At 42.1% G+C, this 27,700-nt stretch overlaps 3 protein-coding genes across 8 annotated transcripts in view; 1 reads left to right on the plus strand and 2 right to left on the minus strand.

Annotated features, from left to right (window-relative positions):
- LOC119026223 (calcium-binding mitochondrial carrier protein Aralar1-like) overlaps nt 1–1,753 on the plus strand; it is a 29,830-nt gene extending 28,077 nt beyond the window's left edge. For all 4 annotated transcript variants that reach the window (XM_037110413.1, XM_037110416.1, XM_037110414.1 and 1 more), the window contains exon 18: nt 56–1,753. In XM_037110413.1, coding sequence (XP_036966308.1) covers nt 56–263 — 208 coding nt within the window. In that variant the 3' untranslated portion in view covers nt 264–1,753. The remainder of the gene's footprint in view (nt 1–55) is intronic.
- Nucleotides 1,703–23,834, minus strand: LOC119026224 (dynein, cytoplasmic 1, intermediate chain 2a). 3 transcript variants are annotated; one of them, XM_037110417.1, is made up of 17 exons: nt 23,687–23,834; nt 22,615–22,732; nt 21,414–21,528; nt 19,550–19,637; nt 18,466–18,525; nt 17,956–18,071; nt 11,573–11,659; nt 10,332–10,494; nt 10,117–10,216; nt 9,211–9,336; nt 6,504–6,650; nt 6,299–6,412; nt 5,638–5,771; nt 4,543–4,687; nt 3,138–3,278; nt 2,903–3,028; nt 1,703–2,659 (listed from the first exon to the last, which is right to left on the minus strand). In XM_037110417.1, exons 2-17 carry the CDS (start codon nt 22,720–22,722, stop codon nt 2,546–2,548), a joined length of 1,884 nt encoding a protein of 627 aa, XP_036966312.1. In that variant the 5' UTR covers nt 22,723–22,732; nt 23,687–23,834; the 3' UTR covers nt 1,703–2,545. The 3 variants fall into 3 exon arrangements, with proteins under 3 accessions (XP_036966312.1, XP_036966313.1, XP_036966314.1); XM_037110418.1 differs by lacking the exon at nt 23,687–23,834 and adding an exon at nt 22,879–22,897; XM_037110419.1 differs by lacking the exon at nt 18,466–18,525.
- Nucleotides 23,835–24,131: 297 nt separating this feature from the next.
- LOC119026229 (cytochrome b reductase 1) lies at nt 24,132–26,996 on the minus strand. Its single transcript, XM_037110425.1, has 4 exons — nt 26,470–26,996; nt 25,267–25,475; nt 24,897–25,051; nt 24,132–24,810 (listed from the first exon to the last, which is right to left on the minus strand). Exons 1-4 carry the CDS (start codon nt 26,663–26,665, stop codon nt 24,531–24,533), a joined length of 840 nt encoding a protein of 279 aa, XP_036966320.1. The 5' UTR covers nt 26,666–26,996; the 3' UTR covers nt 24,132–24,530.
- Nucleotides 26,997–27,700: the final 704 nt, after the last annotated feature.

The following is a 27,700-nucleotide window of genomic DNA, read 5'->3' on the forward strand; positions in this document are numbered from 1 at the left end:
GCCTCTCATTAATTTCTAGAATTGCGTCTTGCCCTAATCTGGCTCTCTCCTTCAGTCATCCTGCCGGCTCCATGCCGACCCCCAAACCCACCATCAAGGATCTTCCTTCTGTGACTGCAGACCACGTAGGCGGCTACCGTCTGGCTGCTGCAACTTTTGCTGGTGTGGAAAGAAAATTTGGTCTGCACCTGCCCAAGTTTAAGCCTTCTGGAGAAGTGACAATCAAACCAGCAGAGTCCAAAGCGGAGCCACAGGCTTCATAAAGCACCACTCGACTTGACCGTGAGCACTGCATGCTCCTCCGGGACCTTGTTACAGAAACCGACTTGTCTTATTTTAACTTTAGTTTCAAAGATAAGTAAAATTCTATCTTTCTTTGTACAGAAGCATTTCTTAAAAGTCATGGATGTGTCCTATCCTATTTCAATCAGCCAGTCATATCTTAAGAATTCTAGCTAGCATGAATTAATACAGAAGAAGAGACAGGTGATCATATTTGGCTTCAGTTACTCAGACACATTAATCTTGTTGCTGGAGGAGATGATATTTACACATCAATACATGGTCTGGGAAACTCAAACAAGAAGCTAACATCAGTGCTAGAAACCAACAGGCTAATGACAATATCAGCTTCTCCAACAGGCCAACATCTATATAGGCTTTTCCAGCTGTGTTAGATTGCAAAAAGTTAGTCCTCTAATATAGTTTTCTGTCTAAATCTGTGTGCTCCAGTATTCTTTGGAGTAAATTTTTTATGTTTCTCATGATAGTAGAATGCCTGACTCCGGACAGTTGAGGCACGTTCAACTTCTTCCTTCAAGCTAACATCGGTGTTAGCCTCTCCAACAGGCTAACGTAAGCGTTAGCTTCTTTTACAGATTAATACCATGTTAGCCTCTTCACTAGACTTATAGCAGTGTTAGCTTTGTCGAAACGATAGTCCTTTAATACAGTTTGTTGCCTATCTGTGTACTTTGGAGTATATTTGTCAAGTTTTTACTGAGTTTCTTCTGACTCTGAGTGCACCGGACAGTTGAAGTGTGTTAAATTTCCTCCATCAGTGTTAGCTTGTCCAACAGGCTAACGTCAGAGTTAGCTTCTCCAATAAGCTAACATTCAGTCAGCCAAAAGTTACAGTGTGAGTAACCTTTCAGGTACATTATTTGGCTAGTGTGTTCATGTTTTTTGTTTTTTTTTAATTGTTGTTGCCATACACATATAACAATTGGTGGCACTTTATGCTATCTTAACTTGGGAAATTCACTCGTTGAAAGAGTTCTGTAACTGCTGAATTCACATCCTATCCTGAATGCAGTTAGGAAACTTGTTGTGCAATACTCCAAATCTTAAATGTCATCCTAAACTGAATTAAGACAGGAATTCAGATTGAGGAAGTTTCTGTAATGAGGCCTTGGGTCATTGTTTCCTCCAAAATGGTTTCATTGAACCACATTTCAATCAAATATATTTGAGCGCTTGTCTTACTTTGAATGCTGCATGAGTATGGCTTAATTGCATTTTCTCTTCGCATAGCTTGCACAACTGTACATATTGTACTTCTCTACAGAGACAGGACATTATGGCATGACGAAGGATTGTAACTGCGTTTTTCCGGTGTGCGGTAGCTTCGGTGTGCTTGCGAGGATGTACAGATGTTTTCAAAAAGTGCTCATTTTGAAATCATGGCCAAGGACCCGGGAAATAATTTAAATGTATTTATTGTATTTTATTGAAATAAATCATTCAAACTGTTTCTACTGTGTGAAAGTACATTCTCAGTTTTGACACCAGGATTTGAGATTGTTCAGGAAAACAAATCTCGTAGACATACAATACAGATCTCTGAGAAACCACTGAGTAGTTACAGCATACATGATCATCTTCTTAGGCATTGAGGAGACTCCGACTATCTCAAGTCTAACCAGCCGCACTGAGGAAGTGAAAACTGGTGCAGTATAGACAATAGAAGTAGAAAGATTTTTGGACATTTCAGTTAGTATTTAGGTTATCAAGTCTAAAAAGAAAACAGAGATGACAACGTGGGCTACAGTTATGAGATGTTTACATTCCTGTGATTGTTTTATTACAACTTTGGCGGAAATTACAGCTATGAGTGGTTCATCATGAATATGTGGAGCGGAGCACCTATTACTTAACTCAAAATTAAGGCTTGTGATCACATGCCCTAAATGAAGACAGGTGGGGTTTTTACAATCAAGGTTAAAATTAAAAGTTTAAGGCATCTGGTTGGAAAAAAAAAATGACAACTGGTTTGTGGTGTTTGAATATGGCTTCGTGTTAGTGTCTGAGGTCGATAGCCCTGTCGCTTGTGTTAATCCGAGGAAGACTGGTGACGGTCCAGCTAACTGGGAGTTGTCCAAATAAGAAGGTGTTAGAAAACGAAAAAGATGTCCGTACTTCTTGCCGATCGAAACTTTCCCTCCTTTCATGTTGTCATCGCAACTTTTCCTTCCAACAAAAACTGGGGGCTGGTATTAACAAGCGCACCACTGGTCCCTTTAACATCACGTCTGCGGCGAGCAGATCAGGCGGTCAGGCGCTGGGCCGCCAGCTCCTCTGCATCGTCTCTGTTCTCGTTGATCTCTGCCAGCGTGCGAACGAAACGGGTCCACTCGTCGTTTCGCGGAACAGCAATTTGCTGGTGGGGAGACACGACACAGACATGACTCACATTTCAAACGCAGGTATGCGCCACATCCATATTTATAGACAATAACTACAATGCATCCTCAAACCAAAAGAAATGATTTGAATTTAATCCACAAGACACTCTGTTATGTTGTGCAGTTATTCACTGCAGTACGAATGATAGCAGCCAAGAGGCTTAATCATGTCTGCAAAGAGACATTTGACGGGCAAAAGCTTAGTCATGCCTGCTCACCTCTCCAACTTCATACACAAAAACTCGTCCATCAGAGTCTCCCACGGCGATTTCTCTGCCAGTGTGAGCCCATCTCACCCTGTTGAGGGCCGGGTTACCCTCCACTGTGACACTGGCAGTGGGAACCTGGGACAGCAACATCATAAGATAGCAATTAGAAGAGGAAACCTTCATGATGATTAAGATAGGTATGATTAGATGCGTGTGTGTGTGCTGTCAGTAGGAATGTGAATACCTCCGTGTCGTTGTTGAGGTTCCACAGGTCGAGATGGCCCACGCCGTCCACGCAAGCAAACAGGGCAGGGTGAGTCGGAGACCACATGACATCGTAGACATAATCAGAGTTATCCTCAAATGAGTAGAGCGGCTTGTTGTTCTGCGGAAAGATACAAAAACAAACATTATTCAAAAGTTTTTAGTTTAAAACATTTTTGAAAGCGCATTTTTTTTGTCCATTCAAGTCGGCTAAGTTTTTGCCACTGAATTTTGGATCAGTTGTCACAAATTTTAGTGAAGACTTCGATGCTCCAAACAGGATTAACTGCAAACTTCTCACCTTGTGTCACCATTAAGTCCAAATTTCACATCCTGGTCAGAAACCTACACAATTAACGACGTTCTTACCAGCATTAATTTGTGTTTTTGTCAATTTTCATTTGCATAATTTCATGGTAAACATGGTAAAGACTGCTCCATAGCTGTACTTCGTAGCAGTGCGGGCTCGTGAACCTGTTTAAATGCAGTGCAGGGGGGTCGGTATGACATTGAATCTCTATCAGCTGATAATCAAACAGCAGCAGGTGCTCTGGATCAAGCTGTGTTTGATATCTTCGCTGGCTGATCCCCTTCCCATAAATAGCAATTGTCTCCTCATTCCATCTCAGCTCTCTCCCCCTCTCGGTGCGATAGCGATAGTGTGATGTTCAGTCCTAACAGTGAAGGGTGCGCATTTACCACTGCAAACGCAACCACTCTGACACCGTCCTCTGGCCTGTTTGACGCCGATATGCTGTTCATTTACCCACATCCCTCTTTGCAGCAACAAATACAAAAATAATATTTAATAAGACCTTTCAAATTTGAACTTTAGTGAATAGAATGATTTGCAAACATAGGCTAGAATATTAGGTGCAGCTAGTCTGCCAGTGGTTCCCTTCCGAGCGAGGTGAGAAATAACACTGAAATAATCATAAATTAAAGAAATAGAATCAGAGCAGTTCCACTCAGGTGAAGAATCACAAAGGTGTTTGATGGTCAGTACTGTGAAAATTATCATGTATGACAGCATTGCAATAACATTTAATTAAAAAAAAAAAAACTGGACTTCAACTTGTACCTCTTTTCACAGTTTGGTTTTCTTCTCGCGGCACTCTTACTGGCCGAAGACCTTTGTGGTTGTTAAAAATAGAGGTCTCGTTTTGTCTACTATTGCAAGCGCTCTGGTTGTCTGGCTTCAAATTGAGTCGATACTCTTTTAACAGAAATATGTGTCTTGAAAATCAACGTCAACAGACACATTACCCTGAACGACGCTGCAGTAGAGAGAACACACGCAGAGGGAGGAAATGATTCTCAGCGGATAGATGTCCTTTCTTCAAACCAAACAAATACAATCCTGGATCCTTAAATCTGGCTCATACCTTCGTGCTCCACAGCTTGACAGTCCAGTCGAAGGAGGAGCTAACAAACAGGTGGGAGAAGTCCAGCGGCCCCGGAGCTGTGTGGCAGCTGATCCCCGTGATGGGCCCGTGGTGGCCCTCGAACATCTCGCTAATGCCCGCTTTGCTGTGGCGGCACACAGAAGAAGTGTGGGGGTTAGTGAGAAAACAGACCGACAGATTCAATTTAGCATGACAGATTTAATCTCCCGAGAGCTGCAGATGTTGAGTGACAGCCTTCAGTTGCGGTCTATAAATGACACGAGGCGAACGAACAAAAGGGGTTAGCGGCTCGCCTTTTTTTTTTAAAAATGATTTCAGCATGAGAGAAAGCAACACGGATGGACCTCCGCTGGACACGCTCACATTAATCATTTACTTAGATCATGCGATTACCAGCGGGGTGGCAAAAGCGCCTGCGATCCCTCAACCACATGTTGCAGAGCTGTTAACCAACTGAGGCTCTGATAATTAACGCAGAGAGGTAAATACTCAGCGTGAGTGATGCTTATGCATTATTAACTGCGATGAGAGTATCATACCATTGTAAATGAGGTGGAAAATTATTCGCCCAATTACAGAGGTGATTCTGCTGTGTAGAGACCTAGCAGCTACCCCCTCTCTGCGGTCTTGGGGCATACTGCAGGACATGTACCGCTGCACGCTGGTATTTCTTTTGGTCCTTGTGAGAGAAGCCTCTTAAATGGGAACATTGTGGGATGAACTGCAGTTTTAATTCTCCCCGGGACGACCGACTGTAAACAAACTCTCTCACCCGGAGAAACATACTGAGCAAGACGGGGAAAGAATGATTTGTTTCCCCTGCATGTGTGCCCTGTTTATGTTGAACGACCTTTACAAACACAACTGACAAGCGGAAAAGAAAAACAGGATGACTGGGCAGGAGTGAAACCTCAAACAGCGGGAGATCAAGTGTTGGATTTGCGTTGCACTGGGAAGTGAGTGGGCTATATTTATTTGACACGTGGTGCTAGGTGGGCCCGACAAGCCGCCTGAGTTTCCTGGCGAGGCTCGGGGAGGGACGCCCCGGGGACCAGCGGCCGCTTGTGAACGCACCTTCCATGACGACATGACATGTAGACCGAGCCGTCCTCGCTGCCCACCACGAAATTGTTGACGTCTCCGAGAGGGAAAGACATGGAGGTGACAGCTACGGCTTTGGACTGCTTGAACACCAGCTCCATGCTGTCCTGTGGAGGGGGGAGAGAGGGAGGCAGCGTGGAACAACATCTTTAACAAGCTCCCTGCTCAGGCTTTATGTTAACACACACTCTGCCAAGCACAACCTATAAAAATCACTTGACAGTTTATTAATGTATAATCTAAATTCAACTAGCACTTTATAAAAAATGGGAGCTTGACATTGAGGTCTTGGCAGCGCAGATGAAATGACACAGCTAGCAAAGTTAATTTCCTTGAGAGTGAAAAATGAGTTGAAGAAAAAATAAGGGAAGGGAAATACCAAACTGGAATGCTAAAACAAGGCAGTCGGGCCAACAACATGTTTGACATTTAGCCTGAACGGGAGGGACAGGAAGCGTGTGGAATGTGTGACTGAAGAGATATTTAAAAAAAAAAAAAAAAAATCTCGACTCTTAAAAATGTGATGAATTGACATGGCAATTAAATTTTTACGGTTAAATCTTTAATCCTGAGCCGTTTATGTAACGCAGGAACGCCCCTCTGACCACCCACGCATGTGTTCGGTGTGTGTTACCTGCGGCTGGGAGAGCATGTCCAGACTCCAGGAGCACATCTTGCCGTCAGTGGAGATGCTGATCAGGTTGTTGGCGTTCTGGGTGCCAACCACGTTCACGCAGTAAACAGGGTGCTGCAAAAAGAATAAGGGAGACATTTTACTCTTCTGCTGTATTACAAATAAAGCGGCAGCCCTTTTTTTTCTGTCAGGTGTTTAAATGTACCGTATGTGCTGCGGCTGACAGGGGAGTCCTCTGCACGGGGGTCCTCTTGTTGCTCCTGTTGTCCCACAGCACAATCTGCCCCGAGTACGTGCCCCCCACCACAACGTTGGGGTGGAACTTGGCAAAGGCAGCCGACATGACAGCCGACTATCAATAGAGGAGGATAAACAGAGAAAGGGAGAAGCGATGTTTAGTTTCTCGAGTGGTGAAAAAGTGTGTGTTTACAGTGAGACAATCCGGCAAAATGTACCATCGTGTCACATCCAATCAGAGAAGAAAGAACGCGTCCAGGCAAGGGTTCATGTGCACCTTCAACGGCCAAGTCTCGTTCCAGACTCAACAATGCAGAATCTGTGTGGTAGGACCGGTCAGCACGGCTTCGTATTTTTTAAAATCTTTTCACATATAAAAGATAGATCGTGATATTTACACTCAGGTACCACTTCATGAGCTCCAGCTAGATAAAACAAAATGCAGTATAATACAACAATCCTGCAGTAAATCCAGTCCAAATAAATACAGAGAGGTGTTCCTGGTGTGTAGCCTGCCCTCACTGATATAACTGGGGTGGACAAAATAATAGACATATAATTCAATTCGACAGGATCACGAACTGAAGCCGCCTAAGTGATACTACTGGTGGATCAGCACCTCAAAAGACATTACAGACGCATTTAAAATACATCAGACGGATAAAAACAACATTAAGATCTTGTGTAGCAGCCATCATCACTGTCTGCACAGTCCAGACAGACAGTTTGAAGTGCATGTCAACAATTATCAAAATCAATAGCACACTGCAGACATCCTGTGTATCTATTTGTTTCACATCCCTTGGCCCGTATGTTTCCCTGGATTCCTCTCAATCACACATACTGTTTAAATGAGTAACCACCTGGATGAGTCTCTTTGCTCGGCTGGTTCTCGTCTTTGGAGATATCTATTCCAGAGAGGAGCGTCTCAAACTCTGAAAATAGGTGGGATGGATCCATGCAGACCTTGTCTGCCATCACAGTCGGTCTGGTAACCACAGGTGTTACAGGTCAACCTGCTGTTTCCCCGTGATTTTACCACAGTTCTTCCCAATTTTCTGAGAATGGTTTCTGTCAGCGATTTCTCGACTGCCCACGCCAGCCAATAACACAATAACACAGGATAAGCTTGATAAAAAAGTAGAGACTGTGATATTGTAACTTTAAAAAAGTTCATTTATCGAAGAACGTAAATGCTCTGTTGGCCCTTCTTACAGAAAGCATAAGCACACTGGTCCCAGGAGAGTTTTTGATCTATGATTCTATGAATCTATAATCAGTTCTTCGGTCTAAGACGTGTTCATTAAGGTAGAATGTATTGTATGATTTAAGTATTTGACTGCATTTGCTTCAGCTAGATGATTAAACTGGTATTTTAGAATCTTTATCTTTTCCCTTCACTATCAGAAATACCTCTTAGGTATTTATTAGGTTGCCTCCTAACTGCTGGAACCGGTGCTGTCTGTTGCACAAGTACATGCATTGATCGATACCACTTTTAATTAGAAATGTGTCTCTGGTACTTCCCAGCAGAACATTTGTATGCAACTTAACAGATATTATACTCCACAAGTAGCCAACATTTATAAACGGACAGGGACTTGCGTAACTTCAAGCGCATCTGTACCACGAAAAATAACTAGAGTGATCAGTACTCTGTATATGCTGATACTCAAAGTTCAAGCATTAGAATAGGTATCAGGAAGGAAAAACGGGTATTAGAACGTCTCTTTTCAGAATAATTGGAACAGTCGTTGACACAAAACAGAACAAACACTGAATCGAATATAAACACAACTTGGGTGAATTTTCCACTGATGTAAGTGACCAAAAAGGTTTAACTGTATCAAATTAGTCTGTTTTCATTTATTCATAAGTTTTATAATGGCAACGCTCAAAATATTCAAAGTTGCCAATAATCACAACATGGAAAACATCAGCTTGAACCTGCTGTTTTCCCTGTTTCATCTCAAAGTTACACAACTGTTCTGTGCGTGTCCCCTCTTTCCCCGAAACACATCTTTCATCGCTCACACCTCAGTTCTTACGGTGCAAACAAAACAAACCTCGCGGCTGGTGAACAGGATTAGTATTCATTTCTGGATTATGTCTTGACTCATTCATTTTTATTGTTCGGTTTTGGTTTTTTAGGTGGTCCTGCTTGCACTCGTCACTTCACTGGACACAACTGCAAGGACTTTTCTTGACACACGTCTGAGGAAAAATCTCAGAATGAGCCAGCTCGGAGGCACGGAGAAAGATTGCGTTCTCACTTCTGTTCAGTTTTATTCATCGGAGCAACGCGCCTGCATCTACATCCGCTCTGGAGGCAACGACATGTGGTTCTACTCAACTTGTCTTGGTGGAGGAGCCTCGGGGCAGGCATTATAATAAGGAGGAGCCGCGCTGCTCTCCCTGCTAGCTCGTCTGAACACAGGGCCCTTGTTTAGATACACATGATAACCAGCCCTGCCCCACACACTTAATCCTGCTGCAGTGCTTGGATTCCATTCAACTCCTGCGCCACAGGTCTTCTCCCGGCGCCTCGCGAACATGTGTTTGTGGATAGATGTGGTGGAGGTGGATGCCAGTACGGTGAACTCACAACGTGTATGAAGGCAGGAGGGGAGCGGGGTGAGGAAAACATCGGTGAGGACGTGGGGGGAAAGAAGTACCTGACAGTGGAAGACGTACTCAGGCGTAGCCTTCTTGTACTTCATGTTCCACACTAATGCCACGCCATCTGGCTCGTGGGGAGCGTCCTCGTTGTTGTTGTATGAGGCAACCAGGAGTTCAGGATACTGGTGACGGAAAAAAGAAAAAAAAAAAAACAGTCAGCCGAAATGAATGTGTGGGGGAGGCAGACGTGCCCCCCAGGCTTGGCTCCATGTGGACAAGCCTTGCCTGCCCTGTGTGGTGTGGTGCTGCTGCCGAATGCCTAAAAGAATGAGTAACCCTTTCCTCAAGATTTATGGCTCGTTTAAGCAGCCCCCCGAAGAACTTGCGTTTTTATTTCCTTTCATAATTTTAACCAAAAGCTGCGGAGGGAAACACAGCAGCTCATTTTTAGAGCACGACTATGGGAACACCACCCAGACGTAAACAAACCATTAACCTCTGCTGCTTCTAATACCTGATCTGAGATTTACAGTTTGTAAATGAATTGTTTCAAATCACAACGGTGTGGATATCCCTCGGAGCGAGTAAACACTGCGAAACAAAGAGTCGGTGTTCAATCACTGTCAAAAGTCGTTGCAGAATCATGCATGAAATGACCTCAGACACCAGAGGAAACAAATCATTACGGCCTCCGACTAAGTGACAATTTGTGTGGGACATAACTTACTTTTCCTGAGGGACCTGTGGCTGGGAGTAAATGCTGTCAAACTCAAGCTATGTAATCATAAAGCATTATGGCTGCGCGCAGCTAAGTTGTTTCAACAGCCAATTAGCAACAATTATGCACATGTTACTTCGGTAATAGCACAAAAAACACAATGATTTCATTTTTGAGGATTGACGTTTTTTGATAATTGCGAACACCTTCAGAAATGTTACTTTGATTACAAAAAGTTGTCGACCTGGGGTGACCAGTCCAGGCAGGTGACGACACGATGCTTGGACCAGCGCTCATCCATGAACTGCCTGTTGAGAGAGAGCTTTGCCCCGGCCTGGATTTCACTGAGAGAAAACAAACCCAAGCAAATCAATAAAAGCACTTCTTCAAAAACCAATTGCGAGTTGTTGTTATTTTTTTCTTTAAAACAAAAAAAAACACCAGTTGTCCAATTATTACCCCTCCTTTTCCTCCAGGTCACGGCCACTGTAGTCAAAGAAGAGGTCCACGTGCTCTGATAGAGCGCGCTCTATAATGCGAGTGCTGTGGTCGAAGAAATGTACAAACTCCTCCGAGTGCAGGATCTGGAGTTTTTCCTCTTCTGTCAGCTCGTGGGGGGGTGCTAGAAGAGAAAGACAAACACACTGAAATGTAGCGAGGATCCCTACCGTGAAGCACAGTCGTATTGCAATTGGGTATGAAGTATGTGTTTTAGATGTAGTAAAGAGGGGGACTGGGCAACATATCAATATTATATCATCTTAGATTTTGGGTCGTTGGAGCATGATATAAGTTGTTTTTTCCTAGTTTTAAAGGTGGGGTAAAATAAAAAGTCCTTCTAAATTTCTAGATAAAGATTTTTTTAATGCCCTGTTGTCCAGCCTAGAGAGGATTTTTGACAAACTGTAGATTAGAATGGAACATAATAAACAGAATAACTTTATTGTCCAGCAAGAGCAGGAAAATTGTCTCTGGTCTCACCCAGGAAAATACAAACGCAAACATGTACTGCAGGACTAAGAATTAAAACAAAGATCTTACAGTAACTTACAGGATTTACGTTCCCATTAGATCTGCTAATTTGCTTACTGGGGAATTACACTGCCATTAGGGCACATTTAAGCACCTTTAAAAAAAACTAAAAAAAACAGGTTTTCGGAAATAGCTTCATGCATTGCCAGGAAGTGTAAAGCACTTGATGTTTTTTTGTGTTTTTTAAATAAATAGCTGCCTGTACACACACCTGTGTCACAGGGCTCAAGAATGAGGATTGTCCGGCTGTTGTGTCAGTAGCGAAAAATAATCAAATGTTTTTCCTGGTGCTGATGGATGGAAACACTTACAGCAACATGTCACTTTTCGTACTTTAAAATAACAGCTTCTAAATCCTGTTGATGGAACATTGTCTTGTAACGGGGTGAATGGTGTCTCTGTCTCAGCCACTCATCACTTGTTACTGCACCGTGTAACTGCAGTCAGAGGGTCGGATCACAGACTTAACAGTACTTTTTCAGATGATATTATCAATCATCTGAAAAACATCAGAGACATTTACATTGTGTCTTGTTATGTTGTACAACATTTATAGTAATTACATTTTCTTGCATGTAGGTCAGACTGGGAGGGATTTGGAGCTGTGTGCATTTTGTGAAAACTTAAATCAAAAAATAAAATATTAAAGAGAACACAGCTGGTCGTACCTTCCTCCTCCTCCTTCTGGTCTGGTTTCTCCGTCTGAGTCTCGTTAACTGGTTGAGGCTGAGCTATTTCTTCCTCCTCTTCTTCCTCTGTTGATCAGAAAGTGAACCATGTTAAACACTGAGTAATGCTGAACACACCACATCTCTGAATCAACATATTCCTCTGAAGTAATTCAGATATCAATGTCATGGAACTTCACATGTAAACAGGGAATAAAATGTTGTTCACAGCAACTTTCACGCAGCAAACGACCAAGTCTCCAGACAGACTTTTCATGCCTTTTGGTCACTACATCTTCCACCTCCATTATTTTCTTTACTCAATAAAAAAAAAAAAAAAAAACAAAAAAAAAACAGCTCTGCCGAGTGATTACGGACACAGCAATCTCCGCCTTGCATTTGTTTGGTTTGTCAGCACAATGTTGCCTTTCAAAAAGAACCTGCTCCTCTAAAGCATGGAAGTTTGTCATTTGGATTAAAAGGGACACAGCGCAGCGGGTGTCTTGTTGTCATAGGGACCCCTGTCTTTCCCAACTGTTAATGAGACCCCCGCCATTCAATGGGAGAGTCTAGCTGTCAGTGTAGCCGTTTCCTCTGGTAGCAGGTTGCCCCCTTCTAGACCAACGGGGCAGCAGGGCAGAGGGTGTGGAGCAGCTGCCCCGGGGCCCGTCCCATTGGTTTGTCCAGATGACGGCATGGTGCAAAAGCAGATGGTGATGCTGGGATTGTCTTATGCTCTTCAGAGGTGGCATGGGGATGGCACAGAGGTTTTCCGCCTGACTGCCCCGAGACAAGCTTCTCCCTGAACAGCAAGCCTGCGCAATTACCATCCTAGCGGGGGGTCCCGCAACTCCTATTCAACCTCAGAGAATGTACGACAAAATACAGGCCAGGGCAGCTGGCAAACTGCACACCGGTTCTACCTCAAAGAAGATGAAGACGCTTTTTCAAAACACATCTCCTAGAGAGGGTATATCGCCTATGCTTTCAATGTAAAAAAAATAATAATAGCAAAAGCAGGACAAAACAGATTCATGAGGAGAGAGGGGAAATACTCGCCTGGTTCCTACAGGCGTTTATCTTGGTATGAGCCTTATAGTTAATCTAAGATGACAGCGCGGCATGCCAGAATTTCCGTCCTAGTGAGATAATCTAAATGATAATGTCATCTGTCACTTTGTCCATAAAGTGATTTATCCCCTTTCTCAGACGGAGGTTTGGGGGAACAAGGTTATTGAGTGCACTGATGAGTTTACAGGACTGGGTTGATGACACATGCCATTTCAATGTACGGCCATACTTCTGCAACCAACAGGACAAGGTTAAAATCTTTCCTTTCAAGGGCCTCAATCAGGCTTAAAGGAAAACAGTAATCACTGTCTTTCAGCGAGTCGCGGCCGTGCTCGTCAGCCCTTTCCCTGGTGAGGCAGCCAGAGCAATCAACCTGCCAGGCATTAGGAGCAGATAGACAATCTGAAAATAAAGGGTATAATGCACCTGCCAGCCAAAATGGCCATTTGGAGAAAAGCTAGTGATCCTGGTGACCCTGCTGGGGATGTGTAGGGGGGTAGCAGCGCCTAGCGAGGGTGGAGGGGGGTTGCATTTAACAGAATTCACCCGGATCAGCGATGTCCCATACACTGACACCTCCTCTCAAAGCAGGCCCAATTATGGCTTTTGTACCACTTAAGAAATAAAAGCTTTTTTGGGGAGGGGAAGCCGGACAGGAGGGAGGGGGGTAATCACAGGTCTTAGTCAGTGGACAATATATTAATGCAAACACGGTGTGCGGCCACTGATGTACAAGTCTAAAGCGAAATGACCTCTGCTCTCTGCTGCAGGTGTCTTCCACTTTCTGTATGTCCACACTGAATAAAGGTCTGACTTCAGCACGTGCACCAGGGCTTTTCTCTGTCGTCTGAAGGCCAACAATGAAACTACTGAACACAAAACTCTCCTCACACACACAGACACGGATACAGACACACACACATACACGCACGCACACACACGTGCGCACGCACGCACGCACGCACACACACACACACACACACACACACACAATAATGTCTGATTTTCTAAATTAGAGTTCCTCTGGCACCAGTTTATAAAATGCACTTAAAATATAGTGATCAACCGGTTCAACGTGCTGCTGCATTCGTGGTCAATGCGTGGTGATAATTTCTGTTGGACTGATGTCACTTGTCCACTGACTGATCCAAATGACATATTCTGATTTGATGCTTGATACTTTTCGTGTAGAAATATGTTCATTCATGGTTGATAGAAGCATGGCTATGCACTTGATTTGTTCAAGGTTTTCAAAACATTAAAGGAGTTGCAATTGCATCTTATTCTTGTACATCGGTTGAACTATCGGCTGATAATATCATTTGTCTTTCTTACCCCTCAGGAGTGCATAATGTGCATGTTATGACCTTTTAAAAATACAAAAATGGGAAATTATCAATTATCTACATGGTATCTGCCATTGAAAACATATGATTATTGGTTATTATCAATTATTGGTTATCTGTATCGTCTGAAAGAAATCCATTTGAAGTAGTATCACTCCTACAGTTCAAATAAACTGCTTTGGAATACATTTGATTCAAATCATTTTTGTAATTCTTTTTGTCTTTTAAAGGTGCTGTTTTGTGGATTAATACAACCTCACATCACCAAAAGGGTGGTTGGTGCATCTCTTAATAAAAAAAACAAAAACTTGCAGCTGCAGGGACAATAAAAACAAAGACATCAGCACTAACACTCTGACTTGTTTTCACCTTGTTCAACATGGCCCCACGTGTCTCTGTTGTCACTGAGGTCTACAGGACACAAACTTGCTGACGTCAGACAGAAATCTAAAACCGGCACAATCCCCCTAAATATAAAATGTCTGCCACAGATGCAAAACTCACAATGTCAAACAAGGTTCTGAACAAAAGAAGATTTCAAAAAAGATGCAGATTCTCAAACCAGAAACTGAGAGAGAAAAAAGATATCCCAAGTTTTCCGTTGGAATGATGAGCAGCGATATGACGGAGGGATACAATAGACATTTAACAGTACTACTAATCATCAAGTGCATAAAAAGCTGACCACAATTACAAGTGGCACTCCACACAAGAAGGCCATTAAGGGCTTTTGTGATTAAAAGTTTTGACCTGCCTCTGAATTCAGCGTGATTAAAACAATCACATTCAATTAACTATCAGATTTAGTGAACTGCTCCACGTACTCATATTCCTGACAAGCCTTTTTAAAAACGCTGTAGCAGACCGACCACTCCACCCCATCCCACCCCCAACCCCCAACCTCCAACAATATCTTACTCCATAATTACAGCCTCTTGTTGAGGAGTGCATACTGATGCTGTGAATTACCTACTAGTGCAGTCAGGGAATATACTGGAGCGGCAGCGCGGCAATTCACCAATCTGATGGCTAAAAACAACCAGAAACAACCGACAAATTGAACAGCGCTGATTTAAAAAGGTGCACTATGTAGTTTTGGGGAAGAGATCTTGATTGACTGATTTTTTTAATGCCTCAACAAACTGGATAAACTGACCTTAAAGTCAGACCTCACTCAATTTCACAATATGTTACCTCCTTTATGTTTGGCGGACCCCGCCACCTTGCGAGCTTCAAGCTGTGTTCTGAGGAGCTTGTTTTCCTTAATTAGCTTATTCAGTTATCTAAAAAATATATATATTTCTGGTTTTGTATGTTTACCTCATCATTATGGTAAATATCAAAATTCAGTTTGAATCTCTTCATCAACACTAAATCGTGCCCCTTCAACAATTGCTTTTATTGTTGATTAATATGTTTTATTATTTTTTACTTCTTTTGCTTTGTATAACTGTCAAATCGATGAATTGGTTAGTTGTTTGGTCTTTAAAATATAAGAAAACTGTGAAAATCAGTGTTTTCCAAAGACGGTGAGGAAACCAGAAATATCTACATTAAAGAAGATAGAATCAGGGAGATTTGGCTGATGCAACACTGTCCCCCATTTCTACCAAATAGCCTGACGATGTGCTCTCCCCTGAATGTTCAGTGGCTTTTCTTGAGGTCAACATGGCAGCCGATATTAAAATCTTTCACTCCTTTCTCCGAGACGTCTCGCAGACACTGTGGGAACCCTCGGCTTGCGGCAGCCGCTCCCTCTAATGCCACCGCCCGCTGACCTTGAGAGTGCCGCGCCGTTGCCTCCTTTTGACAACATGATAAATCGCTCAATCAGAGCACAGGCCCGACGCCACCCCACACATCAAAAAACGCGCCGAGGGGAGCGGTGCTGGGAGAGGGGATGCCGTCTCATCGAGTGCCAGAAGTGATGGTGTGAAAATGCACAATGTCACTGAGTGTGTTTTGTTATGTGCCTGTTCGGTGAAGGGAGAAGACAGGGGAAGCGAGGGAGTTGATGAAATGATTACATAGTGGCAGAGAAGGGGAAGGGGGCCTCGTGTTGAACAGCTGGCAGAAACCATCATTGTTTAACACAGTTTTACAATGCCCAGTAGAGTCCGGAGTAAAGAGCGACGAGGAACAGAGGGATGCTCTTCATCCTTCACTAGTTCTGCTCAGAGTTTTCCACAAAATCACACAATTTCATCGGACTGCGCTGCACGCCACCTCGGGATTTTCTACACATCACCTGATGGGACAACAACCGACAATCAGGACACTGTTTAAAATCCTAACCAGGCTTTCAATGATGTGTTAGCTGTTGCAGAGAAATAAAGCTAAAAAAAAAATAGATTTGACTAGTATCTGCAATAGTTGGAGGTTTTGTAGAATACGTGGCTAGTTCTGATATCTTTGCAAAAGATTTAGAATGCAAGACATAAAATTTAATCAGGGATTCAGTCGAGCGCATTATTCCCCATCTGTCATTACACAAATCAGCCAAGAACAAGCAGCCACCCACAAATATTGCATATTTTATGGAACATGTGTTCAACATGTGCATGTTAGTAGTAACCCAAATATTCTCTCTGGGCCAACCGCATGAAAGCTCCAGCGCAGCAATTATATACATATCGACACGCTCCAGAGGCAGGACGCAGCCTCATCGGAGGCGCTTCATATCTCCCTCCGCAATCGCATTTCTCCTTCCTGTCACTGGCTTTCTCATCCTGCTCATTAATTGTACCGAAGTCAAGTTTGGTGGTGAGGTTCAGAGGAGGCGGGCTTGTCTGAATTTAATCTCTCCTTTGACTTCTTATGTTTCCTGGACCTCATTTTTTCCTCCACTTTCATCTCAGATCAAATCTCATCCACTTCCGGTACTGACTCATACACTCAGAATACCCCTCATACGAATAGAGACGCGCAATCCACTTCTGACCTGGTTCTGATAGAGCTCTTTATAACGACTACTGTTATTACTATCAGCATCAGCGTTATTATTGTTGTTAGTGGTATTATGCGTGAGGTCTCATTAGGTTGTAGTAAATCACACAGCACCTCCTTTTAAAAGAGCAAAAGAAAATTCATAAATGCATGAAATTTAAATGTAACCCATATAAGGACAGACTGAATGAGCAAATTTTGGTTGCTAACTGTCTGATGTAACGTTACAACAGGCTCATGGGTGAGTACAAACCATGTCAGTGCATCTGACTGGATTGGATAGATTCTGAATTCTGAGGTACATTAAAATTAGTAATGAATTACTAATTCATTCATTTGTGCCACAAAATTATGGCTCCCGGTTTAAAGTGGTATTTTCAAATATTATTTAGAATTCATAAAAATGGAATCTGGATCAACGACTTCGGTCTGCAATCCAAAGCGTGAATTGTGTCAGTACCAGCACCCACTACTGAAACTGAATCTGATCGCTCCACAATAGCAGCCCTAGATCGATACATGTATGTAATATGTGTTGGTGTCGCTCCTGAAACGAAATAATTTATGTTGCTCCAAGACTGTCATTGCAACTGACTGACTGTCACAATTTTTGTAAAGTTATACCTTTGCAACTCTGTAAAAAAAGACCAGAAAAATATGCACATGCGAGTTTATCCTTTGTTTCAGTGGTTAAAATTGTGAAAGACTAATTTAACCCAAAGCATTTTTTCATAAACCCTAACCAAGAAATGTTGTTGCCTAAACCGCATCAATATTTTTGTTGAAAAGGAAAGAAATCAGTGATCAGTTTAGGAACATGTTCCAAACAGGATGTGAACCCTGGTCTCCTGGGTGAAAGTCCTGAGAGTCCTGTATGTAAACCTCTCTGTTCCAAATGTGGACTTATTTTTGTTATTATGGAACAACACCAACGCAGCAATGTCAGCTAAACCATGCATCCACATACTCATTCAAACAGTTCATTCAAGGTCAACCTGTGTATTACTATGTGACAATCACCTTCTTTTTGCTGGGTCATGACAGGTGTCTGTGTCTCTTTTGTGTAGGACACGGTCTCACGGGGCGGGAAGTCCACCTGTGTGACTTTGGCCATTCCCAGTTTTGGAGTTCCACGCCTAAAAGCATAGAACAACTCACACTTTGCACAGCTCAATGTCACCACAAAACAGTCATGATTTCAACAAGAAAAAACAAAACAAAACAAAACAGAGCAGTCACTCTACTGTAACTGTTCTCATGTGTTTACATAACAATCTTCACCTCCATGTGAGTGGAATCTTGTGCCGATCACAGTATGTAAATGAGTGTTTCATGGGATGATTTCAGATTAGTTTAACAACCAGTGTGAATTAATCAAAAGGTTTTTCGTCTGACCACTCTAGCATGCACAACTTGACTGTTTTCCTGGATTTCATTAGCTGAATCATGACTTTGAAAGACAAAGTAATCATGCCATAGATTGAGAGAAGGGAAAATGACCAGGAAAGGAGAGAAGAGAGTGTCCAGTACCCCAGCTCAGAATCAGAGTGAAGTTGAAGAGTGGACGGGTCAGAGTCCCAGTGCAGAGTCCTGGTTAGTGTCACAGCAGCAAGGCAGCATTAGTGAGAGAGACAAGCGAGCACACATGAGGAGAGGAAAATAAAGTTAGCATTATGGCACACAACATGCTGATTGGATCCGAGGTTATCAAAACACACTTCAAACCGGATCTTTCGGGACTGTTTTTCAGCTCAAATCAGGCTCCAATCCACCGCAGAGGTGGAGGAAAGTTTCTGCTTAAAATGCATGGATGCACGGACCCTCAAGAGTGGGATGACACGGGGTGTAATGTGCAGCCTGCGGGGCTGATACAGCCTGAACCGTGTCACACCAAAGGCTCTGAGTGTTGTGTCGACAGAGAGGGAGGGAGAGAGGGAGAACCCTCGGGGAGAAAACATGACCTCCTTGTGTGTAGGAAATGGCCATGCTGGTGAGGGAAATGAGTCAACAGGTAGGGGGAGCAGCTCCCTGGGCCTGATGGGACACTGGGGGAGGTTGAATTTCAGCCCAGGGAAGGAGCTCTAATTAGAGGTTAAGAAGTCCCCCCGGCATCACAGCAGCCTGCTGTTTTATTGTTAATTTAGGATCGTCCTAATTCAGCGACGCACAGATTAAATAAACATGCGCTCAGTTGGCATAAACTCGTCATCATTCGCTGTATTAGTATGAGACTTTCTAAGTTAATGTAATCAAGCTTTAAATGTATTCACAAAGCTAAAACAGGCCTACGGTTTTCAGCTATATTCATAATACTTTGGATCTAATTTGCACACATCCACGGTTTAAGCTGTGACAAGAAAATGGCAGAGGCATAGCTGTTACCGTAGAGAGAATAAAGAGATCTATTTGAGAAGACGTATAGAGATCAATAAAGCATTAGCATTCAAACAATTTGCCTTGTGTGGAGAAATAGCCCTTAATTCCTCTTAACTAGGGATGTTGACAATGTTTGCACACTTGTAAAGTATTGTACTTGAAGCACGGGGGAAAACATTTGTTACCCACACTTTTGTTCAGTGTGTGTGTGTTTGTGTGTGTGTGAGTGTGTGTGTACCTGGGTCCCACGGCTCCGTCAGAGTCCTGGCTCCCTGCCTCACTTGGTGTGCCCCCAGATTTGGTGGTGGGAGACATGGGAGGAGGGACTACACAACGAGACAGACAATAATCATCATCTGTTACAATGCAGACACAGACACTGAGCCATTCACAACGGAGTACAAATGTATCCATGCGAGAGTGATAGCTTCATTGTTTCAAATCCTGAATGAATGCTATCAATCTCAATGCAGATTTCCTGACAGCTACATGTTCACTGGCATGTGTGTAAAGCCTTGGCATCAGTAGCAAAGTGAAGTTAAATAAACAAATCAGTGTGTAAGGAACAAACTTAAGCTGTGGAAAGAAGCTTTATTAACGGACTCTGTATTTAATAAATGAATACCTGAATAAGTGCAATAACCAGTGGAACAGATGTATTTTTTTTTTGTTTGTTTTCAAATACACAAAACTATGAAGATTTTTAAATCTCCAGTGCATATTTTGTCTCCATCCTGCGGGACATGAAGATTTTCTGATGGATCTCTTCTGCCACCTGCTGTTGAAAAAGTGACATTGCTCTACAAATCCAGCTCTGGATGACTTCTATGAAGGAATATCAATAAATTCTACACATACAATTTTACTGTTAGGTTTTTCTTATATCTGTGCTGGCCCTTGTGAAGTAAAAGTATTTATAGAAAATCTACAAAATCAACCTTCGGCCACTTTAGAGGCTCTGGAAGAATTCAACGATATCTTTCTAAATGAGAAACGGAAAAATGTGTCCATGCATTTTTAGGAGGCTAGATTGCTGTAACAGTGTGTTCACAGGTCTAATTTAAACAAAAGCAATTAGACAGTTACGGCTCATCCAGACAGCTGGTGCCAGAGTCCTCACTAACACTAGGAAGGTGGAGCAAATTACTCTGGTCCTTAAATCACTGCAGTGGTTTCTTGTGTGTACATCTACAGAATAGATGTGGAAAATCGCGTGACTTGTCTACAAAGCACAAGATTGTCTCTGGCCTAAATACATTTATGATTTAAGCACGTTATGAAGCATCCGGACCCCCTCAGGTTATCTGGGACAGGTTTACCCAGTTTTCCCAGGATCAAAACCAAGAGAGGTGAAGCAGCTTTCAGTTTTGCGTATTTTTTAGAAAGCGTAAATGTTCTACTATTATCCTCCCTCACTTACAAGTTGACATTGAGAGATACCCACAAGAATTACAGTGTACTTGGACTGCCCTGCACTTGTACTTTAATGATTGGCCTTTTAATAAAGGCTATTTCATTATATTTCCTTTCTCGTTTTATTAATGTTCTTATATTTGGAGCATATCTTTCTCGAAACATGTTTTACATACAGCAAACACTCATCTCCTATCCCAGCTTATTTCTAATGTTTGGTTGTACATACGTTGCAGGCAATGCCTTTAAAAGGCTGTCACAGCCATGTTATTTGCCTTCATTCTGGTCTTTAACAAGTCTAACACATGATCAGCTGGACTCAGGTCAGGTGACCGAGTCGGCCAGTTAATAACATTCCACTGTCTGCACATAAAGATCGGTATGTCGTCAGTATGTTGCTGGTTAGATCTGAATAGGGGGAATAACACACCGGTCACTTAGTGTGAATGTGAACACAATCAAGCCCTCAGCAAAGAGCCAAGACACTAACAAAAAAATTAATTGTCTTGATATAATGACTGCAAATGTATGAGGGACATAATGGCAAATCCGCAAGTAAGGATTTATGAAACAGGATCAAATAAAATGCCAAGTCCAAGGAACCAAGTGGACATGCCTGTTAATTCCCTGAGATTATAGAATGTAAAAGAGATTCATATGTACATTAAGAGGAAAATATAAAAACGTACCAGCAGGAGCCTCTGAGGTTATACCCATACTCTGCAGAAGAGCCTCAGTCTCACGTCTTTTCTTCTCCAGGTCAGAATCATCCTGGTGAAGTGCAGCATCTTTCAATTGGTCTGCCTGGAAACACAGCAACATATCCTCCATTAATGCAGTCTTTAAACATCCACACAAATTGAATGCAGACAGTAATGCATACACAACTGTAGAACAGAAAATGCCAACACATATTACATAAAGGTTTTGGTTTATGGAAAAATAAGACACCCAAAAGCAATTACAGTATTTATTCATGACCCTATGTTGTAAATGCACATTGTTTCGACCATTAGCAGACCAAATTGTGAGGTGAAGAGTTTTTTTTAAAAGCTTTTCTCATTGAATGACCTTATTTAATAGGATACAAAGTCACCATCGTTTAAGATGTCTAAGACAGGACTGTCGGGGCTTGTTTTCTTGTCTTGGGTAGAGGCTGTATCCAATCTGTCATCATGGTAAATACTTAAAAAAAAAACTAACACTGACCCCATCTGATAATACAATACCTTAAAGGACTCTTGCTTTGTCATTATTGGATAATGCCTAAATATTCTCATATTTTGTATTTACTATTTATTTACTGACAAAAACAATCTCAAAAAGAAATTTCTCCTGCTGACTTTATGTTGACATATCATTAATATAATATCAAATACATATAAACTGCATAAATCTGAAATATTTGATAATATAAGTAATCATATAGAGAGCAAATGTAGTTAGAGAATTAAAGGTAACAAGATATGTGTGTATATCACACAGCTAGTTTGGTCATAAAATATATACTTTACTAAATGTTGTGCATCTCATTCACAAGAGCTCAACACATACAGGTGATTAGTTAATTAAGATTTTTTGAAAACAGTGCTACTTATTCTAACATCAGCAGATGATCTTTCTCTGAGGAGTGATAACTCTTTGGCCTCTTTGTAAGAGTCCTTGTAGCATGTTACGCTTATCTTATGCAGTTTTATTCAACAACAAACTGCATTTGACTCTGACACAAATAGTGGCTGTCCATGATTTCTTGGTTCTGGAGACCCATGAAGAGGATCTGTGCATAAATAAAATAAATAATTTGCCATACTTTAACTGAACCATTTATTGTTTTGCTTATTACCCATATTTCACCTAATCTAAAAAACATGTTTAAAATGATAAACATACCTCTTTCTTCTTGCGCTCCTCCTCCTTCCTTTTCTTCTCCTCTCTGATTTGAGCCAAGCGCTGCTTCTTCCTTTCAAGCTCTGCTTTCAGCTCACTTTTGTCAGACATAATGCCACAGCTGTATACAGACAATGTGTTAGTGTGTCTTCATATCCAATTAAAATTATTATCTCTTTAAGACTGAATGAATCAAAGGCCAAACATCGAGCAGCTCCTTGTGTTTGTACTGTCTACCAACAAATACAGGCAGTGCTTTAAATTCACCTGCTGACAGCTGATGCTCTCAGCTTCAGCACCACCTTACACAACAATGACGACAGCTCACCACCAACTTCATGCACAGTTTAAGTGGCTGCCCAAGAGTGTTATCTGCCTTGGTTGCAGTTCAGTGAGTTAGAAACAAGTAATTAAATAATTTAGTAGCGACATGTTAAGACCAGTCAAAAAACCACAGGCAGGCTGACCTGTCACTGTCGGCTAGCTAACAGAGCCCCACCCAACAGGAGGTACGATTGTTCACTCCCGGTTAGCTTAGCACCGGGTTATCCTATCTGTCTCTGTCACTTGTCTCTGGTCTTAGTCGGCTTATTATATGCGTTTGAAAAGCAGAAAGCCAGCTCCATGTGAATATGAAGTTCTGTATTCATAATCACAACGCAGTTTCATTGAAAACACGCGACGTTAGCATCAGGTCGGCCTCTGCAGCTAACGTTAGCCTTCCTTGTTGTCACTGGCTACGGAGCTAGCTTAGCCATCCTTATCGTACAACGTTTAAAAAGTGGTCGCAAAGACAACGCGCGGTTTCATTTGATTTCCAAAATAACGTTTCTCGGGTCGTAGAAAATATTGGTTGCACAGTTGAAACCATCCCTTTATGTCCAGAGACGTAGTGGTAGCTTTGTTAGCATCTAGCTACAACCGGACCCTTGTCCGGGGTGCTGTCATGCGCTTTCAGTTCTACTGACCGCACAATGAACACAGCAAGCTCGGCTACAGACACAGCGACAAATACCCAAATATGTCAAGTATGTTATATAACTTCTAATATTCTGTTGATGTATAGATTACAAACCTCAACGCAGGTTCTCGACCTGACTGCAAAACCCTATGATCAATAACAGCCAAAACAAACGGGCTACCAACCCAACTACGGGTGCTGGGAAGGGTCAAAAAGGACGCATACAGCTTTGACGTGGCTGTGCTTCTAAATCTGAGGTCAAAGATGGAGAGCTGTGGGCCTAAGATTAACCTAAAAGGGCAGCATTTTAAAAGTGTACTCAAGTCTTTGGAAGTAGTTCTTTATGTAAGTGGTTAATATTGTGAATAACTGTTACAGCATTACCTTTATAATTGCATTAATATAGAACAGTAACAGGACCCAGAGCAGTAATGGTTAATGTAATATCAACAATCACATACTGGCTCTCCTAATACTTCTTGACTGCATTATATATTGCATTAATAGTTCTCCTCTTCTGCAGCCAATGTGTAAACACACAATGATTGTAAGATGCAAGTTAGTTAGAAGCTGCAAATATTTATTGTAAAATATAGGTGGGTTCTGAACATATTTAAAAAACCCAGACATTACAATACAAAAAGTTAGAAAATAGAAAGTCTTTCATGATTATTTCCACCATGTATATCAATAAAGTATGTTCCCACATGTGCTGAAATTGGTTATAAAGTACGTCCCCATTTTTTACATGCGCTTACAACAATGACTAAGAAAACAGCAGGCTTCTCAACATGTTACCAAAATCATCAAATACCTCAAAGTGCAAGAGAGAAAGTTACAAATGGAACGCTCAAGAAAAGAATATCTCTTTGTTTTTACTTTCCCTAACCAGTGTAGACTGGGCATTCATACATTCAAAACTGGCAACAGCATAAGCTCCGAGTGGCTTATTTTGTAATTAGTTAGCCTGATCATCTTGTTTGTTACTCCTCCTCCTGACATCCCCAAAGGCCTCATCATCAGCTGCATCAGACAGCTGAGACATGGCCGGGCCGACTTTGGTGTTGTCCTCACCTCCCCCATTGGTATGTAGAGAATGCAAGATCTGGTCACTGGGGCGCTTCCAAGATGTTCGAGTGGCAATCCAGAGGATAAGTGCTCCGAAAACTACGAGGAGGACGCCGAGAACGTTCACAAAAATTGCCTCTGGGGGAGAGTCCTTGTACTTGGGGTTACTCCTGAGTGATGAAGTACAAGATAGAAATTACACCCACTGTACAGAAGCATATATTCTGAAGCAAAGTCTCTTTTGTTTTATACTTACAGGCCAAATATGAGTTTCTCTGTGATGCCCATGAGTGCCACAGCTATGACACTGGTAAAGAGTAAAAGACCACTGTAGACATGGAGGGGCATGAATGTTGCCCTCCAGGTGACTGGCGTAATTGGTATCAAGTACATGCCAACTCCAAGAATGAGCTGCTCAGTGAAGGAGAATTGGAGGAGAAAAAACAATCCACCTGTCAGATGTTGTACTAATCATGTTTTTGTTTTAAGGAGAATCTCTGGCTTACTCTGTATTTAACTATTCCATAGCTCAACAGAAGACAGATTGGTAAAAGTACAGTGAACACACAACATTAAGCTCATTTACATTCAAATGTCATCATTGAAAATGAATAGATTTCCATTACCTGTAGGCAGTACAGTATAACTGCTATCAGGCCCAGCCAGCTGTGCAGACTGTACATATTGGGGATTTTGGCAGTGTTGTGGAAGTCAAAAACTGCCACCATAGCTATAACAGCACAAATGAATGCCAGTAGGTTCAAGCCCGCATGAATGAACTTCATCGTTAGTTTGCTGCAATTCCAGGTCCAGGGGAGTCTGTAGACGATGATGGCTGCAAGACACGGCATGTTACTGTCAAACAGAACTTGATGTGACTATCAGATGTACATTTTTTCAGATCTTAATATCAAACACTTTTTGTTCCCTTAAAAAGGTACACTTTTTTAAGTAGAGTAGCTGAATGAATGATTTGATTTAGGATAACACACAAAATTAACAGACTCCTCTAAAATAATCAAAAACGACCCAAAGACAACTTCAAATACACCTGGAAAAAGCACCAGGCAAAAGGTTTTATGTTGCTTTTTTCACATATGTTGTAGTTCTCCACAAGACCTGTAAATACACTAAAATGTGTGAAACTGTCAAACTTGTGGAGTTACCCTTAAAGTATTTTAATGACATGTTACATACATACATGAAGCCTTTTGTGGCTCCAGAGAAAGCTACATGTAATCTGATAAACTGCCTCCAGTGATGTCACTCAGTGGCTTTGCTGCATTGTGGGTAATGTAGGCACGAGGTTTTGAAAAAGAAGATGCATACTTGGAATTTTAAAAAAGGCAAAACCTGGAGCCTACATTACCCACAATGCCATGTGACCGCTGAGTGACATCACTGGAGGCAATTTATCTAATTACGTACAGCTTCCTCTGGAGCCACAGAAAACTTTATTCTACTTTTTGCATATAAGTTGTAGTTCTCCTCAAGACCTGTAAACACACTAAAACGTGTAAAAAATAAAAAAATTTAAAAAAGTAAAAGTAAAAAAAAAATCAAAGAAATTAAAATTTAAAAATGGTGGCGCTCCTTTAAAGTAAATGTTTTCATTTTTTCAGTGTATGACTGCAGCTGAAAGTCAGTTTCCCTGGAAGTCTCGCTTTAGTAACACACTCATCATGAACGCCCCCTGAAAAGCAGCTTTGTGTAACTCTGAGCGAGAATTTCCTCTGAATGTTTACATGTCTTCCAAACTAGACACACACACCCTGTTCGCCCACCATGTCTCTGAAAAGTAACAAAAAGAAAAGTTAAACTCTGCTCACCCAGTCCCTGCAAGAAAACAAACCCGGTCACTATTAAGACCGGATGCCAGTTGAACTCGGCCAGTCCTCCATCCCAGCCTAAGCCTTCTTTATAGTACAGGACCCATCTTAGCACGAATATTATGGAGACAAGCCCGATGGCTCCGGCGGTGCACAGAGCGACCAGGAACAGCGTGAAACTCTCCATTTCCACCATCCAGTGTTACAGCAGGAAGAAGGCGAGAGCGACTGGACCCGAGCAGCTGTTACTGGAAAACACTTTCAAGAGGTGGCTGCTGAGGACTCAGCGCGGTCATGTGACCCGCAGCTCCGCAAATGTGTGGCGGAAAGACGTTTTGTAACTCGTGTGGTTACAGATGAGTAGCTTAGACACTTTGACGATTTTGTGCTGTGTCATCATCTGACCGCTTTGACTACAGCAGTGTGTGCAGTAGTCTCTGTAAAGTATTCCATAGAGGGAGCTTCAGGTGTGCAGCAGGAGGACGAGGCTGTGCAGTGAACTGCTCAAGGTGACGTTCAAGTGTCCTGAAATGACTCCAAGTGATAAAGAAAGTATGCAGGACAGACCAAGGTCTATTGCCACGCTTTCATTTAAAGGGCCACGCACTGTTTTTGTTAACTTTTTTTCCTTAACTGAATAAACTAGCTGTTCTCGGAGGAAAATTCAGTCCCCTGAATACTGTTTTACCCCTTTTCCACTGGTCGAACCCGCTAAAATCAGGCTTGTGAGTGCAATGGGAATGTGTGAACTCGTGTGAACGCATTTACACCTGGATTAATTGAGGTTTCTTACCACCAAAGATTACATCAGGGGGTAAAACCTTTACCAGTTATTAAGTCATACTTTGGTTAGTTTAGTTTTGTCAGATTTAGGACATACAAGCAGCAATTTGCAACATAACATAATTTTCTCACCTCTCTTAGACATGTATAACTTGTCAAAACAAAGACACTTGTGACCCATGCATAAGCCCTGTAGGGCAAGCCTAAGGCAAATAACCACACAACCGCCCTCCTTTTCTGACTCAAATATTACTTAATTGCCTCACCCACACCAAAATCCCTGACAAGAAGTCAGAGAAAACAGCACAGAGATAGCTATTCTCTAGCTGTTCTAACTTTTAGTGGAAAATAGAGTCTTAATGTTGGGCCCCATCTCTCAATACATTTTGGATACAGAACCTGTTTTGTTTGTTTTTTTTCAAATGAATAGCCAGGTTGCATCACCTTA

Source organism: Acanthopagrus latus, chromosome 9 (genome assembly GCF_904848185.1).
Source record: "Acanthopagrus latus isolate v.2019 chromosome 9, fAcaLat1.1, whole genome shotgun sequence".
Taxonomy (NCBI): domain Eukaryota; kingdom Metazoa; phylum Chordata; class Actinopteri; order Spariformes; family Sparidae; genus Acanthopagrus; species Acanthopagrus latus.

Excerpts from the sequence above, each read along its gene's own strand:
- LOC119026224 (XM_037110417.1), bottom strand. The coding sequence starts at position 22,722 with ATGTCTGACAAAAGTGAGCTGAAAGCAGAGCTTGAAAGGAAGAAGCAG. Across the intron at positions 5,772-6,298 it reads ACATGCTCTCCCAGCCGCAG|GACAGCATGGAGCTGGTGTT; the intron begins GTAACACACACC and ends CCCCCTCCACAG. Across the intron at positions 3,029-3,137 it reads ACCTCAACAACGACACGGAG|GTTCCCACTGCCAGTGTCAC; the intron begins GTATTCACATTC and ends TTGCTGTCCCAG.
- LOC119026229 (XM_037110425.1), bottom strand. The coding sequence starts at position 26,665 with ATGGTGGAAATGGAGAGTTTCACGCTGTTCCTGGTCGCTCTGTGCACC. Across the intron at positions 25,476-26,469 it reads TGTTTTCTTGCAGGGACTGG|CCATCATCGTCTACAGACTC; the intron begins GTGAGCAGAGTT and ends CGTGTCTTGCAG. Across the intron at positions 24,811-24,896 it reads GAGAAACTCATATTTGGCCT|GAGTAACCCCAAGTACAAGG; the intron begins GTAAGTATAAAA and ends TTCATCACTCAG.